The 16,867-nt window shown below is 36.5% G+C and overlaps 1 protein-coding gene across 13 annotated transcripts in view; it reads left to right on the top strand.

The window, feature by feature from the left end:
* Nucleotides 1-16,450, top strand: part of Cep63 (centrosomal protein 63) — a 51,190-nt gene extending 34,740 nt beyond the window's left edge. For 9 of the 13 annotated variants that reach the window (XM_033759352.1, XM_033759346.1, XM_033759349.1 and 6 more), the window contains 8 exons: nucleotides 582-815; nucleotides 1,216-1,346; nucleotides 2,256-2,393; nucleotides 5,365-5,479; nucleotides 6,508-6,705; nucleotides 8,363-8,449; nucleotides 12,029-12,231; nucleotides 13,004-13,556. In XM_033759352.1, the coding sequence (XP_033615243.1) occupies nucleotides 582-815; nucleotides 1,216-1,346; nucleotides 2,256-2,393; nucleotides 5,365-5,479; nucleotides 6,508-6,705; nucleotides 8,363-8,449; nucleotides 12,029-12,231; nucleotides 13,004-13,550 (1,653 nt within the window). In that variant the 3' untranslated portion in view covers nucleotides 13,551-13,556. Of the gene's footprint in view, nucleotides 1-581; nucleotides 816-1,215; nucleotides 1,347-2,255; nucleotides 2,394-5,364; nucleotides 5,480-6,507; nucleotides 6,706-8,362; nucleotides 8,450-12,028; nucleotides 12,232-13,003; nucleotides 13,557-15,624 lie in introns of those variants that run through there. The other 4 variants (XM_019207665.2, XM_033759355.1, XM_033759357.1 and 1 more) reach the window with 4 other exon arrangements.
* Nucleotides 16,451-16,867: the final 417 nt, after the last annotated feature.

Consider the following 16,867-nt stretch of genomic DNA (forward strand, 5'->3'; position numbering starts at 1 on the left):
AAGAAACTAATTTGAGATGTGCTGTATTTGGTTATAGTTTTTTAGCTCAGAAAATGTCCACAGACTGATAATGATAGAACCTGTCCTCTTCTAAAGCACATTTTTCTTCAAGCAATGAAATTCTATAATCCTTTCCAACTTTCCATATTTAAATAGCATTTTGTGGTCAGTTTGAATAACCTGAATATGGGTATTGGTAATGTATTGGGAAAGAATGTTAAAGCAGAATAACTACATGCAATGTACTGTAGATAGAGAAAATGGAAATTTGAGCTACACATTTAAGTTTGATGATTTGTTAAACTTTAGTTTCTGGACTTACATTAGAATGATGCATCATATCTCCTATTTCCTGTGTGACAAGTAGGTACAATAATATGGACCTGTGTTTTTAGTAGGTGAGCAGCATCTCTTCTCTAGAGGGAATTGCTTTCTCAATTCTTTCTTACCCTTTCTTAAGATACTTTATTTTTTAGTGAGCTAATGCTCTACATTTTTACAGAAGTTAAATTTAAGTCTTCCTTATTCATTTATCCTTATTTTATTATTTCCTTTTCTGTTGTTAACCTGTGTGTTTCTAGGCTCAGCTCACCAATCGGAAACAGAAATTAGAGTCTGTGGAGCTGTCCAGTCAGTCAGAAATCCAGCACTTGAGCAGTAAGCTTGAGCGAGCCAAGGACACCATCTGTGCCAATGAGTTGGAAATAGAGCGTCTTAACATGAGGGTCAATGATTTGATTGGAACCAATAGGACTATTCTACAGGATCAACGGCAAAAAGAGGAAAAACTGAGGGAATCTGAAAAACTGTTGGAGGTGTGTTTTAAATTACTGAAATTGAGAAATATGTGTTTCAAGAGACAATACTTAACCTAGAACTATGGTTCTAAAAATCTGTGGAGGGGCCAGGGATTTAGCTCAGTGGTTCTGCTGCCTACCTTGCAAGTACAAGATCCCAAGTTCAATTGCCGGTAAAAAAAAAAAAAAAAATTGTGGTTTCTTCCCTATTCTGTAGCTGATAGCCTAACTCTTGATAGCTATATTAACATTGTGCTTGTCATATAACTTACAGTCTGAGTCCCTGGCTTTCTTTTCTTATGAGATAGAAAAATTGTAATACTCTTTGACTTTTTTTCAGAGTATTTTGCAGGCTCTGCTGAAAGAAAACTAAAGGAAAATTACAATAATATCTGACATTTTTCTGAGTGTTTTGCAGACTCTGCAGGAAGAAAAGAGAGAATTGAAGGCAAATCTTCAGTATCATGAAAATTTCATGCTTGAGGCAAAAATGCAAAAGAAGTTACAAGCAAAAGGAACCAACATCCAACACCTAGTAGACTCCATAAGGTGTATTTAATCTTAAATATTATTCATCTTACCCACTTGGTGGTTCAGCATTAAGTAGCAGTTTTAATATTGCATATTTACAATTTTGTGTTTGATTCTACTCTGGGTTTTCTTCCTCTGTTTTAACTCATGAGTCGGATTTTTATGTTAAAAAGTTTTGTGTGCCTAGTTTTTTCCCCTTTTATTTCGAGTTCCTAAAAAAAAAGCTTTTGATGTTTAGAAAGTTAGGAACTGCTTAGATTTCCCTCTTGGTAAAACTACAGATGTGAAGGGAATTATGTCCATAACTCCTGAAAAGCCTGCTTTCCTTGATAGAGTAAGTCATGGTTAGTATTGCTTATCATCACCAACAGCCATCCATTGAACTAGCACTTTTTTTTTTTTTTTTTTTTTGGTACAGGGGATTGAACTCAGGACCTGGCCCCTCCACAGATTTTTAGAACCATAGTTCTAGGTTAAGTATTGTCTCTTGAAACACATATTTCTCAATTTCATGGAGAGCTAGCACTTCTAAAAACATTCCTAAAACTAATTTTCATGTGTCAGTTATTGCAGTGAGAGGTTTGCAGTGGAAAATAACAATGTGAACTATGCTTCTTTTATTTGACTTACATCTGATGAGCTTTTAATCTTGCCAGAGTTGTCTTGAAACTTGAGTTTCTTTGGTGCAAGGTATTGTCAACAGTGATTTCACTTTTCCCTTGTAAAACATGCCAGATTCCAGTTAAGAAAGGAGTAAATTGGGAAGAGTCTTGACTCTCCCAGTTCTTTACATAAAGCAGTAAAGAAAGTGGAGTACCAAAGAATGTACTCTCCCCAAACAGTTGGGATGGGAAAAAGAGTTGCCTATTCATTGTTCCTATTTGTAAAATAAGTGGCTTATAACATTCATCTTGTGTCCTTTTGTAGGCCCCTGGAGGACTCTCAGGCTGAAAGGAGGATCACCTCTCAAGGGCAAGGGGACTTAGGCAGTGTGCTCTCCCAGTTGGATTTTACCCACACAAGTGAAGAACTCTTGCAAGCAGAGGTGACTCGTCTAGAAGGCAGGTAGATAATTATATACACATTTCAAAAACCTCTAGTTATTATTATGAATTTGTGGTCATCATATTGGTATGGTAAACTAATAACCCCCTTCTGAAAAGTAATCTTAAAAGAGAACTTCCTAATTTTTTGCCACCAAATCTGCCAGTTTGCCTGCATCTGTGCCCATAAATCTGTTAGTGCAGATGAACTGATGGATCCGTGTCTGTGCTAAGACTTACCCATCCTGTGTGTCTTGTTCCTGCAGTTTTTTCTTTCATCTTCTACTTCACAAAGTTCTGCCTCTCTGCTGAATCATTTCCACTGATATAAAATATATTCTAATGTCTCCCATTTTGGAAAAAGAAATTAAAATTCTCTTTTAATCCTATATCCCCATCAAGCTACTCCTGCATTTCTCTGCCTTTCTACAAAATCAAATTCTTCAGAAGAGTTGTCTGTACTGACCTTCTCTACTTCCTCTTTGTCCTGTTTAGAACCTCTTCATTTTGGCTTCCTTCTACCACCTCACTGACACTGTTCTTGGAGAGGTCACAGTTGACATGTGCTGCTCCTTCTTTCTGTTCTGCAGAATTGTTGAGATTTCCTTGGATGTTAATTGAATCCTGACCAGTGACATACTGTAATAAAGCCAGTTCTTACCTTTGTCATATTTATAAATTTTTTTTGTTTGTCATACTTCTGAACTTTTTGACTGGGAAGTTTGATGTTTTGTTTTACATTAAACTTGGTCATTTGTACACTAACTTTTTGAATGTAAAAGATAAAAAGTACACAAACTGTTAGCTTTTAGGCAAACAGAGAACAATAAAAATTACCACTTGTTTATTTCTTTTTCTTTTTGAGACAGTTCTCGCCATGTTGCCCAGGTGGGTCTCAAACCTACGAGCCCATGAGATCCTCCCACTTCAGCTTCCCAAATAGCTGGGACTACAGGTGTGTGCTATCACACCTAGATCATTTTAGTCTTTTTAGGTTATCTTTGGGAGTGGGGCACTGGGGAATTGACCCAGGGCCTTTGCACTGAGCTACATCTCCAACCTTTTTTTCACTTTTTATTTTGAAACATGGCCTCACTAAGTCACTGAGTTGATCAGGCTGGACTCAAACTTGGCAATCTTCCTGCTTTAGCCTCCCAGAGTACTGGAATTATAGGTGTGTGCTACTGTGTCCGGCTAGGCCATCTTTAAGTAATACTTTTGTTGTTTTTAGTTTTATTTCTGTTTCTGTTTCTGGAAACCACTAAGTATTTTCTAAGTATTTTCACTACATATATTAAGCATATGTGCCACGCACTTTTTGTTTTATCCCTTTTAGAATACTTGGAATACTTAGTGTATTCTTTGTTATAATTATTGACTATATATAAATACTTTACATCCAATAAAATAAAGCTTATTTTTTTTGATATTAGAAAATTTATATCTTACAGATGTTTTTATTGATTGGTTCGTCAGTAATCTTCACATGCTCTTACTGTTATGTCTTGAGGTTCTGAAGTCTTGTCTCTTTGCTGATTTTTAACGTTACCTTGGACATCTGATCCTCTTTAGGCCGTGATCTTATCATCTGTAGTTAGGAAAGTATAGTTGTGATGTTTCTTCTCTCTCAAGCTTAGTGTCTGGCACGTTGTTGTCACATACTAAGTACTGAATAAATGAACATTCTAGGATTTTTAGAACTAGGTAAAATTGGAATAAATGGATATAAACACCAGTGTTCAATAGCTTAAATATTTTTATTTCAAAAAAATTAGAAAAAGCAATTGTTTTAAACAGTTTGTGTTGTTTCATTTGAACAAAATATTCCCTAAATGAGGAAGTAGGGGGATTTAATCAGTAGTTTTTGTGCTGTTGTATTACAAAGACGATATTTTCAAGAGATAGCTTATGTGATAAGTTGGATATACTGGAGAAACAAACCAGGTGAGTAGTAAGCATTTATAAAATAGTCTAGAGCCATGTGCTAGGGGGCAGAGGGGATGAATGCTAAATTTGGAGGGAGAGAAGAAATAAAAAGACATTTTAATCATAGAATTTTTACTTTGAGAGATAAAATATACATGATAAGGGAGCTGAGAGGAATAAAAAACTAGGAAATTTAAAATAGAAAGTCCTAGACATTTTTTACATTTTAGCTATAAGAACTGAAAATAAATTGTTGTTCAGATGGTTAGGAAGGGGCTGGGGATTTGGCTCAGTGGTTCTACCACCTGCCTCGCAAGCACAAGGGCCCTAGTTTGATCCCTGGCACTCAAAAAAAGATGGTTAGGAGAATGAGGGCTGAGTGGTTTCATCATGTAAATTTTGATCTGATTCTTGAGGTCAGGTCTTGAAAGGATGTTGACTAACAGTGCCAGGTGAGGGGAGAAAGAGATGTTTGTGGTCAAGGAGGTGACAAGTGAAGAGAGAATAAGGCAGGCATAGCAAATGCACGTGGAAGACAGTAGAGACTATCAACTTAGGACCAAAAAGATCATGTTAGTAGAAATGGGCTGTGAAGTAAGAGAGGTTTGGTGCCTCTGGTTCTTTTGTCTGGTGAGGAATTGAGTGTTAAGTAAGGGTGATGAGTTGGAAACTCTTTAATTGTTACTCTGTTTATAGAGTGAAATTGTATAATCAGGTATAGCAAAAACTGAGATGATGGCAGCTCACTGATAATTTCCTCTAGTACAACTAGCAAATAAAAATTAAATAAGTTGCTGTTATCTTCAGAATTTTGTAACCAGTTTAATTTTAAGCAGAAGAAAAGAATATAGGTAAAAACTAAAATGAAAAGTATTGCCAAAGGTTTGAGTTAGATTTAGCTCCCTCTCATGATAAGAAAATTGGAAATGTATTTTAATTTGGGGTATGAAGTGGTGTTTAAGACATTAGTAGGATGTATCTTGGATATCAAGAAAGTAAATTAGATAATCCAATTTATGAATTTCAGGGTATTTTATTTTAAAGGTTATTATATTTTTGTCATACAGTTTGGAATCTGTGAGTGCAACATGTAAACAACTGAGCCAAGAGCTAATGGAAAAATACGAAGAATTGAAGAAGATGGAAGGACATAACAATGAGTACAGGGCAGAAATTAAGACGGTAAAAGTCTGCATGCTGGGGGTCACACAGTCAGATGCATTTATGGACTGAGACCTGGGTTGGCAGACTATAGGGGTTATTTTCCTGAGCGAAAAATGTAATTCAAAGGACACTTGATATTCAGGAGAGGGAAAGCACAGACTGTGCTGAGGGAAAGTGCCTGCTTTTTTAGTATCCTCAGGGATGCCATATAATTATTTTCAAGATAATTGAAGCCTGCCTACTTGAACTCTGAAACTATTTTAAACAGGTCTAGCTGAAAAGGATTCCAAACCAATATTTTTCTTACAGAAATACATTATATGAGCTGTCATTTAATATTTTCTTATTGGCTAAATATGGATATAAAAATGTACTTTCTCGTGTGCTGTGATGTGGTTAATGTCCTCACTGCACATTGAGTTATGCAGAATTATTTACCGCTACATTCTCAGGCCCTAGCTGTCCTATCTGTTGACTTGTATATTTCTTTGAGATTACTTCATTTTTACTTTGAAATTACACTTTCTTTTGTTTTTCTTTTTCTTTACCTTCCCCCGCCCTTTCTCTTCCTTTTCCCTTCCTTTCCTCTTCCCTGTCCTGTCCTGACTTGTCCTTGTTTTTTGTGGTTCTGGGGCTTTAACCCAGGCCTTCATGCACGCTAGACAAGTGCCCCACAGTAGAGCTACAGCCCAGCCCTTTCCCCTAGTCTATCTATTATTTATTATATTCTGTGGACAGAAAACCATATAAGCAAAATTTCTGCAGCTAAAAAGAGGAAGGTCACAGTTGCTGCACTCTAATGTGTGTGGACTTTGAAACTGATCTTCAGTGTTTGAATAGTTTACCTCTTCTCTTTGAGATCTAATAAATGATTATGAGTATAACTTTCTTCAACATAGGCATGCAACTTGCTAAATTGCTAGTTTTCTGCAGATTTAATCTAGGAAAAATTTCATGTCTTAAGGTAAGGTAATCATTTTATTAACTATTAATATATTTTTGTATGTAAATACTTATTTGATGTTTTCCTATCTACCTCTTTGTAGTTGAAAGAACAGATTTTACAAGCTGAACAGACTTACAGCTCTGCTCTAGAAGGTATGAAGATGGAAATCTCCCAGCTGACTCGGGAATTACATCAGCGAGATATCACTATTGCTTCTGCCAAATGTTCTTCCTCAGACATGGAAAAGCAACTCAAAGCAGAGATGCAAAAAGCAGAAGAAAAAGCAGTGGAGCATAAGGTGAAGCCTTAACAAAAATTTTATTTGATGCTTATTTTTGAAGATTGAATTTAGTAAAGATAGAATTTCTGTAATGTTTAGTTCAGTAAATTTTCATTAGACACCTGCTTTGGGCTCAGGGGTAGACACTTAGCAAGCAATCTAATGAGGCTTGGTGGGGAAATGAGATTGATACAGACAAATGGGGCCTCTCTCTTTCTCTCGCTCTCTCTCTCTCTCCCCCCTTCCCTCCCTCTTCTCTCTCTCTCTCTCTCTCTTTGTGTATGTGTAGTGCTAGAAGTGAACCCAGTTAGCTCAGATCTAGATCACTGAAATCCAAGGCTTCTTAGAGGCTGTGATACCTGAATAAAAGAGCTGAGGGCTGAATAGAAATGAACTGAGTGAATGGGAAGGAGCAGTATGTCATGCAAGGGAAAAGCACATGCAGAGGTCTTGGAGAGGATGTGAGGTGCTGGCTGTGATTGAAACTGAAATACACTTGAGGTGAGTGGAAGTAACAAGACGGAAAGCAGGGGCTATCTGTTGAGGTGCCACACCAGTTGTGGGAAGGTGTTTTGGTGTGCTCCTGAGGTCAGTAAAGAGTGGCTATGGCCTCACATAGAATGAGCAAAGAGACAGAGTCCTCTCAGGGTCTGGTGTAGCAGCAAGATGGTGGCCTTTGCAGTGAGCAAAGAAAGGAGAGAGATACAGATGAATTCTGGAGATCTTGGCTGGTAATTGAGCTTTGTGGTTAATTGGACTGGGAGCATGAGGTGATAGAGTTAAGAAAAGTGTTACTCAGGATTTAAAGTTAAGCAATGGAGTAGAAAATAATGTTTTGTAATGAAACAGAGAAAAGATAGGGAGTAAGTTAGGGTGAGAATGAAAGGCATACATAGTAGAGAGGCTGGTAGAGGGGACATTGATTTGGCACATTTGGTTTGAGATAAAGACTAGATTCTTGTATGAAAATATCTACTAGTCAGTGCCACAGAAGGCCAGAATTCAAGATTATAATCAAGGTTAGGCATTTACCTGTAGTAGTCCTTGCATAAAACTAGCATTTGAAACCCCTGAGAAATTTAGCAGTTATTATGAAAAAGCTCAGGGTATACAGAGTAGTGATTTGAACCACATTTAGGATACTTTTCACTTAGGATAAGAAAAGATACTGGAATAGACCTTAAAATAAAAGGTAGCAGTGAGGAAGTTAACCAGGTAGTTTTTGCCGAGGAAGAAAGAAGTCAGAAAAAGTCAAAGATGTCTTCTCAAGTAGAAATAGTCAAGCAGCAAAGCTAAGGAGAGTGAGGACTGAAAATAAACTGTTTTGTAAAAGAAGTTCAATCCCACCTGATGCCAGCTAGAGACAGAAGCCATATTGGAGGAGGCTAACACGGGAGAGTGATTAGAGATCACTTGCCAGTGAATAGAAGGATGCCTGCTTCAGCCATGCCTAGTTCATCACTGTAGAATAATGTTTACTCCCATGTGTGTTACATCACCTGATAGCACTGTGAACACATTTTTCTAGAAAGTACGTGCTTCTGTGCTTGTGTGTAAATGTGTGTATGAATGAAGAATGTAACAGCCTAGTGGAAGTTATTGTGGAAAATTTTTGTAAGATGCATTTGATTTATTTGTTACATTTGTTTATTTGTTTTTGCTTTTCCTTTATCAGGAAATTTTGAATCAGTTGGAATCACTTAAATTAGAAAATCGTCGTCTTTCTGAAATGGTGATGAAATTGGAATTGGGTTTACATGAGGTACATACATAGAAACTTACGTTCTTCTATTTAGAAACCCTTTAAAAATCATGTTGTAAATACTGATATTATAAAGATGAGGTAGATTAAACTAGTGGAATGAACCTTCTGCAGAATTTTTTTCTTTCTTGTTTTGTTTTGTTTTGCTTTTTTGAGACAGGGTCTTGCTATGTATAGTTCAGTCCAGACAGGCCTCAAACTTGTGGCAATCCTCCTGAGTTCTGGGATTATGTGTGTGCACCACCATGCCCAACACAAAACTTCTCAAGTAAAATTAAATTAAAACAAGGATGGAAGTAAGCAAAATATGATTTTCTATTCAATCAATAGGAAGATTTTATTTAATGTTATTTTCATGATGAAATACTTGCACAGTCTGTATACTTACTATGGAAATGCATATGAAGAACTTGGCGTAGTACTGATAGTGTGCAATAAATGTTAAATGTTTTATTATTGTTACATTAAAATTTCATTACAATATCTCTTCATTATAAAGTATATCACCTTTTCAATAATTTACTTTCATTTCATTTCGAGTTACAGTTAATTTAATCAAAAGTTTTAGAGTCTTTGATGTCAAAACATTTTAGTGGGTTCTATAAAGAACATAAAGATAAATAAGATGGGATTCTTGCCTTTAAGACTTTAGAATAATTTAATAGGAAGGATAAAAATGCATATCAGCTGCAAAACAAGAGAAAAGGCGTAGCTAAGAGTGAGGTACGAACAGTGTGATACTCTTTAACTATTTTTTTAGAAGATTCTTACCATTTTCAGAATGATACATGTGTCCCAAATCATTTTTTCTTGATGTTGGTCAAGTACCTGGAGATTGTAGAAATTCTTTTTTTTCTGTACTTCCTGAGAGTATTATGTCTCCAAAAATGTATATGTGTATAATTACACATTGCTTCCTACTTGCTCTGAAATAGTTCTAATCTCACAACCATGTAGGCTGAGATAGAAGAAAATGCAAAAGGCTAGAATACTTTATTTAAATTAGAAAAATGGGGAACTATTTTTATAATCTTTGAGATAGGCAGATTAAAATTAACATAAAATATCAATATATAAAAATTTCCTGCAGAGGTAATAATAAAAAGATAATTCAGTAGAAAGGCGCAACATAGAAATTCATAGAAGTACTATAAATATTCAGTGAAAAAGAAAAGCTATTAAACCTCCCCAATAAGGATAACACCGCTTACAAATTAGCTTGTTAGTAACTTTAAAAAATTATTATATAGCCATTGTTAGCAAAGATGTAGGGAAACAGGCTCTCTTATGCACTGTTAATGAGAAAATACATTGATATAGCCCTTCATGAGGACAATTTAGCAATAAATATTAATCTTCTATATACATATAGCTTTTATACTCTTGGATCAGGTACATTTCTGATTTTGAGGCATTGCTGAATTGTTCTTCAGTGTTTCTATCAGTTTGCATTCCCAAAGAATTTATCCTATAGGAGTTAATGTAGAGAAACATCATTGTGGTGTTGTGTGCCATATTTAAAGTTTGGAGATAAACTAGGTGTTTGTTTAAATGGCTAGTATGTGGCTGTCTGCACCATGAAATAGTATGCTGTCATTTAGGAGAGCAGATGACAACATTTTTCTAGTCTTGCTTCCTCTTCAAATTCCCCTAATACTTTAATGAAAAGATTATTTTTTAATAGCACAGGCCCACAAAGATGGGAAAAATAGGAGAGGAATAATAGCTAAATATTTTTAAGCGGGGAAGGTAGATGTATAAGTGGGCAGATAGACCAGTGAAAGGGTAGATGGGTGCATGGGTAGACGGCTAGATGTGTGGGTGTGTTGGTGGGTGGATAGTAAATGACTATGTGCCCCTGCTAAAGCCAGATGAAGCTAGTAGGGCAGAAATCCAAGAAGTGATTTTGTTTGCACTTAGGGAATGATGAAAGGACTCAGGATATGGCAATATTTGATTTAGACATCCTATTACATTCAGTAATTCCTGTTCATATTTAATAGTTGAGACCTCTCAGGGAAACTAAGCCAAATTATGACTAGAGATTGTATTCAGCGAATTTCTCCCGAAATCTCCCTCTAACTGGTACTACAGTTCTTTCTTTGAACAGGCCATTCTTACTGCTCAGTTTTTATAGTATCTCTCATATTCATTTATCTATAATTATTATTACTAAAACAAAAATGAAAAATTTTGACAGGTGCCTGGAAAAGACAAGAATTATCTTTTTCAAATATTAAAATATTTTTAATGCTATCAATCAAACTGGCTGGTGAAAATCCTATCAGCAGTTTAAGCTTTCTTTGGTTTCAAAGTAACATGAAGTGTGAACATGTCGAACATATTTTTAGAAATAATTATAAGAAAGTGCCCTTTTGTGTTTTACCACTTAGGAAGGCAGAATTATTTTTATAAATGAATATTTGGGTTAAAAATAGCTATCTTAATAAATATCTAATTACTTTAATTAGAACAGCAGCTCTAATAAAATGCTTACATTTTTAAAACTGACAGTCATTTGCAGTTTAGTTGATATATCCTACAGATGTTCTCCTGAGATTTTTATCTGGCATGGACAACTTTTTGAAAGATTTTATAACTCATTGTCACCAATAGAACAGAGGCACTTTAAAGTTTGTTTTGGCTGGTTTTGTTTGTCAGATCACTCTTGATCAGCTGACTTTCAGAAAATTTTTTATAGAGAAGACCAGGCTAAACATCATATCAGACTCTCAAGATCACCATAAATTTGCTAAGTAAAATATGTTTCTTAGGGGAAAAGGCTCTGTATTACCAAGAAACACCTAGAATTAAAGAGAAATAAAATTTATGATCACAGAACTAAGAGCAGAACAAAATGGTATATCTCACTGTAAACTGGAATCCTGCTATATTGTGTCCAATTTTAGATATGGGGTAGATGCCAAAATTATATAAATGTTTAAATTGAGATAATATTTATTTAAAAGTTGTCCCTTTCAGGCAGAATTCTTTTTTAGAACCAGAATTGTTTTATAGAATTAAATTTCTTCCCTTTAACTAGGTCTCTTGCTTTTTTCCCAGAGGTATTCTGGGCCTGTTTAGCCTTTTCCTTGCAGAAGAACCATGGGTGCTATTTTCTTTTCTTTTGCATCTCCTGATTCTTGCAGCTTTCCTCCATCTTGGTTCTATCCTTCCACCTACTGGAATATTTCTGGTATACCAGGAAGCCCATTGTACCTCTTAACTTCCCACTCCCATTTACTTTACTTTAGTCTTGTTTTGTTTTATTTTGTTTTGTTTGAGACAGGGTCTTTCCATGTAGCCCAGGCTGGCCTCAAATTCACAACTGTCCTCATGCATGCCTTAGCTTCCTGAGTGTGCCACCATACCGGACCTTCCCATTTACTCTTAAACAGAGTCCTTTGTTTCTGTTGGTTTTAAGAGTACTAAAGGCAAAACTCTTCACTGTTTCCAATTACAGTAAAGCCATACATTGAGTAGTTGCAGTTGAAACAAACTGAGTTTTTCAGCCAACAGTATCATAAGTCACAAGTTTTATTGTACAAATTAGGTGACTCTAGTGTTCTTTTTTATTAGGCAAAAGAAATTTCACTAGCAGACCTTCAGGAGAATTATATTGAGACATTAAATAAATTAGTGTCTGAAAATCAACAACTACAGAAAGATTTAATGGATACCAAATCTCAGCTGGAGATGGCTACACAGATGTGCAAACAAAAAGACAGTGTCTTTAAACTGACACTCAGCAGAACAACTGAGTTCAAGAATATGGAATTTAAGTAAAGTTTCTTCTGAATATGTATTTTTGCAACATAATTCTCACTTTTTAAAGAATAATTTCTGACTTAAAAAATTAAATCATCATCAAAGGTTCTGTGTAATTCTGAAGTGTGCTGTTTACAAGTAAAACTACAATCAGATTAAAAAGTGTAGAGGAGCTTATATAACTTATATAGCTCTTACATTAGTGTTCTGCACTCTTCATGCAAGTATAAGCAACACCTTTTTTCTACTGTGCCCTTTCATGCTGCCTCACACCTCAACACCTGTCCCAATCTTCAGAGGACTCAGGATTTGGCAATGTTTGATTGAAAACTTGCTTTTTATAAAAAGCCTCCATTGTACTTTTGGTCAATTAATTATAGGCTATTATCATAACATTAGGTGAAAACTGCCTGGTTTCTGTTCACAGCATGCGGCTTCTGTGTTGGCTTGCCAGAAGCCCTGCTGACACCCTGCCCCTCACTCTTACCTGCTCTGTGTACGCAGCACTCCCCCATCCTAGCATCAGCCACTCTAGGTTACTCTGGTAGTTTATTTGTCCCCTTTGCTATGGTGTTAGTGTGTGAGTATAGGGACCTGGCCGTGGGGACTGGATGTTTGGGATCTGCATAAGTAAAAGATCACCTGGTGGGGGTTTCCATTTTGTAAATTATAGAGCTGTACAGCTTAGCCTCATTGTGTATGTTTAAATGAACATCCTAGATTCTGTTGGAAAGAGACAAGTTGCTGCAATTTTTCATTTGTTTTGTTTTCTAACCTGCTATTCAGGCCAACCCATGGCCAGCACAGACATGATGGGATAAAGACTGAGCTCTACAATACAGGTCTCCACTCTGCAGGAGGACGAGCACCGGATAACACAGGCCCTGTGTCCAGGGTCTGCAGCCCCCTGAGTCCTCACCTCAGCTCTTGCAGCTCCACCATCTCTTTGCCTTCTTACTTTCTGGGTCAGACTCACTCTTTGCCTTCACTGTTAGATCCAAATGATGCCAATTTTTCTGACACTATGTCTGATGGTACGAATGACCAGGAAGAATTTATATCTTTGGTATGGAAACTTTCTGATTTTTCTAGCTTATTAATTTTATTTTTGTTATTAGTACGTATTTGTGACAATGATGCATTCATCCTGGAGACTTGGTACATGTACATAGCACATCTTACTCCTTTTTTACTTTCCCTTTCCCTCTACTCAATCCCCTCTCCCTCCAGTCCTAGATCCCCATTCCATCTCCAAAAGATCTGCCTTCCTGACCCTGTAATCTGTCTTTTACTTTTCTCTTTAAATTATTTATATGTTGGGCTTCTCATATAAGAGAAACAATGAGGTATTTAACTTTCTATGTCTTACTTTACTTAGCATTATGGTTTCAAGGTATATCCATTTTGTTACAAGCGACTCAAAGCTATCCTTCTTTATGGCTGAATAGTCCTCCATTCTGTATAAATACCACATTTTCTTTTTCCATTCATCTGTTGATGGGTATATAGATGGCTTCTAAGATTTAGCTGTTATGAATTGTGCTGCTATAAACATGAGTATGCATATATTACTGTAATATGATGTCTTTAACTTTTTCATGAAGCTTTACAAGAGGAATAGCTGGGTCAAATGAAATTTCCATTTTCAGTTTTTTGAGGAATTTCCATACTGATTTCTATAGTGGTTGCAAAAATTAAGTGCCTGAACTGGAACTTGAACCCTAAACCTACATATTAAAAGTCTAATGCTCTACTGACTGAAGCATCTGGGCTTAATTTCTTAGTTTAAGGATAAAGAGGGTTTTTGTTGTTGTTGTTCTTTTCCTTTTCCTTGTTGGTTCTCTATCATAAATACCCTTTATTATTTTTATGTATTTCTCTCTTATATTTTTGCTTATAAAGACACATTCAGCCAAGATTACTTTCCAGAATATATCCTGGTTCCCAAATATAACCTGAAGTATAGATATTCATTTATCTTTAACCCTAATTGAAAACTCCCTTCCCATCTCTTTCAGAGAGGGCTGATTCTGCACTAGAATCAGTAGGACAGGTGGGCCAGTGGAGGTGGAAGAAGCAGTGCATCTGAAGATGTCAAGAGCATGGCGTGGGTGGCGTGCCATGGCGTCCCTGTCGCCAGCTATGATCATGCACTGTTCTTGGGAGAGCTCAGTATTTTTTACTTTTTAATGTGCTGACTAGTTCAAGGAGTTTTCTTTTAGTTTTAAAGTCCCTATTTAATTGATATGTTATTCTGAAATCCTGAAAACTTTTTTCCCAAGTTCTCAACAAAAGATTTTCTGGTACTAAAATTTTCCCTGACTTGTACTGATGTGGTTTTCTTTTCTGATGAGAGTTTCCATGCATTTTGCTTCAGAAACATCAATTTATTTGGTTATGGAATATAACCTCAGACTCTACCAAGTTAATAGAGTTGATTCTCATCTGGGGATTATGTAATTGCATGTGTGCCTGTGCTCTAAACTTTATCATGGCACATTCACAGTCGTGTGGATACACACAGGGCAACAAAAAAATAGATTCAGCCATTTGCACATTTCTAGCTGAGGTCACACAAGGTGGCATCTATTTCCTGTCCTGCTCATAGAGAGAGAGAGAGAGATGGTCAGAGCATGGCAGTGGCAGGGGAGTCAGATCTGGGCCAGCCAGGTGGGGTTTGGATTCCAGCTCTAGCTCCTGTTAGTGGGGCCGTTAAGAGCCATGTAGCACTTCTGAACTTCTTGGGAGATTATGGAATCTCCCAGGCTGAGGTGTTTCTAAGATTCAGGATTATAGTCTGTGTGAGTATATACATATCTGTTGTATATACATATCTGTTGCGTGTTTCCTGTGGGATGATAAGTCTGTCCATTCTCAGTGTTCAGGGTGACTCAGTAGAACTTAACTACTGCAAATGAGGGCAGACTGCATATAGCACATTTCCTAAGTTATCACAAGTGTGTATTCTGAAGCATCACTGGAACCAAGAGTTTGAAATAAAGGACTTCGCACTGGAATTTTGGGGGACTGATTTTAATTGGCATCAATTGTTGGTAGATTTTTAGTTTTTAAAATGCAAGTAACATTCAGATTTTAAAGTAAATTTGAAATAGTTTACATTAATTGTACTTTCAATGGATAGAATGACATATAGGTGTAAATTGAGACACTCTTCAGACCAATAGCTAATAATTTATTTTATTTATTTACTTTATAGTATGAAAGGGAAATCTCTGTTACTTGCCATGGGATTCATTCAATTTTTTCTTTTATTGTCATTAAGATGAAAACGCTATGTCTTTGGGGAGACATTACCTTAATATTACTAGGTAGAAATCATGAATAGTTTATCTTAGGGGTATAAATTTCTACTTACTTATACATGGTACAATTTGTCTCTCTCCTAGTATTCCATGCCTATATCTCCCCTGGGTTCAATAGCTGGCAGATTTCTGGAAGAGGAGGAGCTGAGGTCTCATCATATTCTAGAACGCCTGGATGCTCATATTGAAGAACTAAAAAGGGAGAGTGAGAAGACGGTGAGACAATTCACAGCCCTAATGTAGCCATTTACAAAATCACAACCTGGAAAAGAAACACTGAAGAGTTACTGTCTTCTGAAGGAGCAACTCTTTAAAAACGTGACATACAGAATCACAAAGATAGTGCATACAAAAACAGTGGTGAAGAGGTCTGAAAAATTGGTACTTCTCTTAGACATTTTCACTGCACTATTTGTTTGAAGGATTTCTTCTAGCAGTAACTTGTGAGAATAAACTTCTTTGCAGACTTTTTCTTACATGAATATTTATTATCATAAAATGATCCTTTCTCCTACTGATATAAATGTGAGTGGCTTCATACTTATTAAAATAAAGATTGTATGATGTATTTTGAAAAGAAGTAACTACAGGACTTCCCTTTAGGGAAATGTGTAGTAGAAGCATGGGTTCCGGGTCACACTGATCTGAATCAGAGCACTGGTTTTGTCACAGATATATAAACCCTGGTTTCAAGGTTATAAATGGGGCCATGCTGAAGACCTCTTGCTCCAGTTTCGAGGAGAAAAGAGGCTGGCACAGGGGCAAAACTTTGGTGTGCAGAGCCTACCAGACACTCAGAATACTCAGCATCTACGGGAAACAGTGGTCTGCATGATTAGCATAGGAGGCATTGAAGCCATGGGAGTTATAAGAACAGCCAAGGAGGGGCCGGGGATTTAGCTCAGTGGTGCTGAGCCTGCCTTGCAAGTGCAAGGTCATGAGTTCGATCCCTGGTACCACAAAAAACTAAAAACAAAACAAAACAAAAAAAACAGCTAAGGAGGTTGTGAAGAGAGAAGAGCTGGAGGCTGGGCTTGGTACCTTGGAGGATGCTAATTGTTGAGGCTCATAGGAGTTAGATCCAGCACAGCAACCTAGAATGTGTGATTATGGATGAGGTGAACTATGGTGTACTTGCCATATCAAGGGATAGTTTCTGCCAGTCTCTCCTCCAATGCTATTTCACATCAACACATAGACAGTTCTCTTCCTTAAAAACAAACCTCAATGTCGTATGCTTTTCTCTCTACTATGCCATGTATTGGCTCCCTTTCATGCCTACATTTCAAGAAAGAGATCATCTCCAGCTCTTCCTCTCTCATTTTCT

This window comes from Fukomys damarensis, unplaced genomic scaffold, assembly GCF_012274545.1.
Source record: "Fukomys damarensis isolate Sample0158 unplaced genomic scaffold, DMR_v1.0_HiC HiC_scaffold_37, whole genome shotgun sequence".
Taxonomy (NCBI): domain Eukaryota; kingdom Metazoa; phylum Chordata; class Mammalia; order Rodentia; family Bathyergidae; genus Fukomys; species Fukomys damarensis.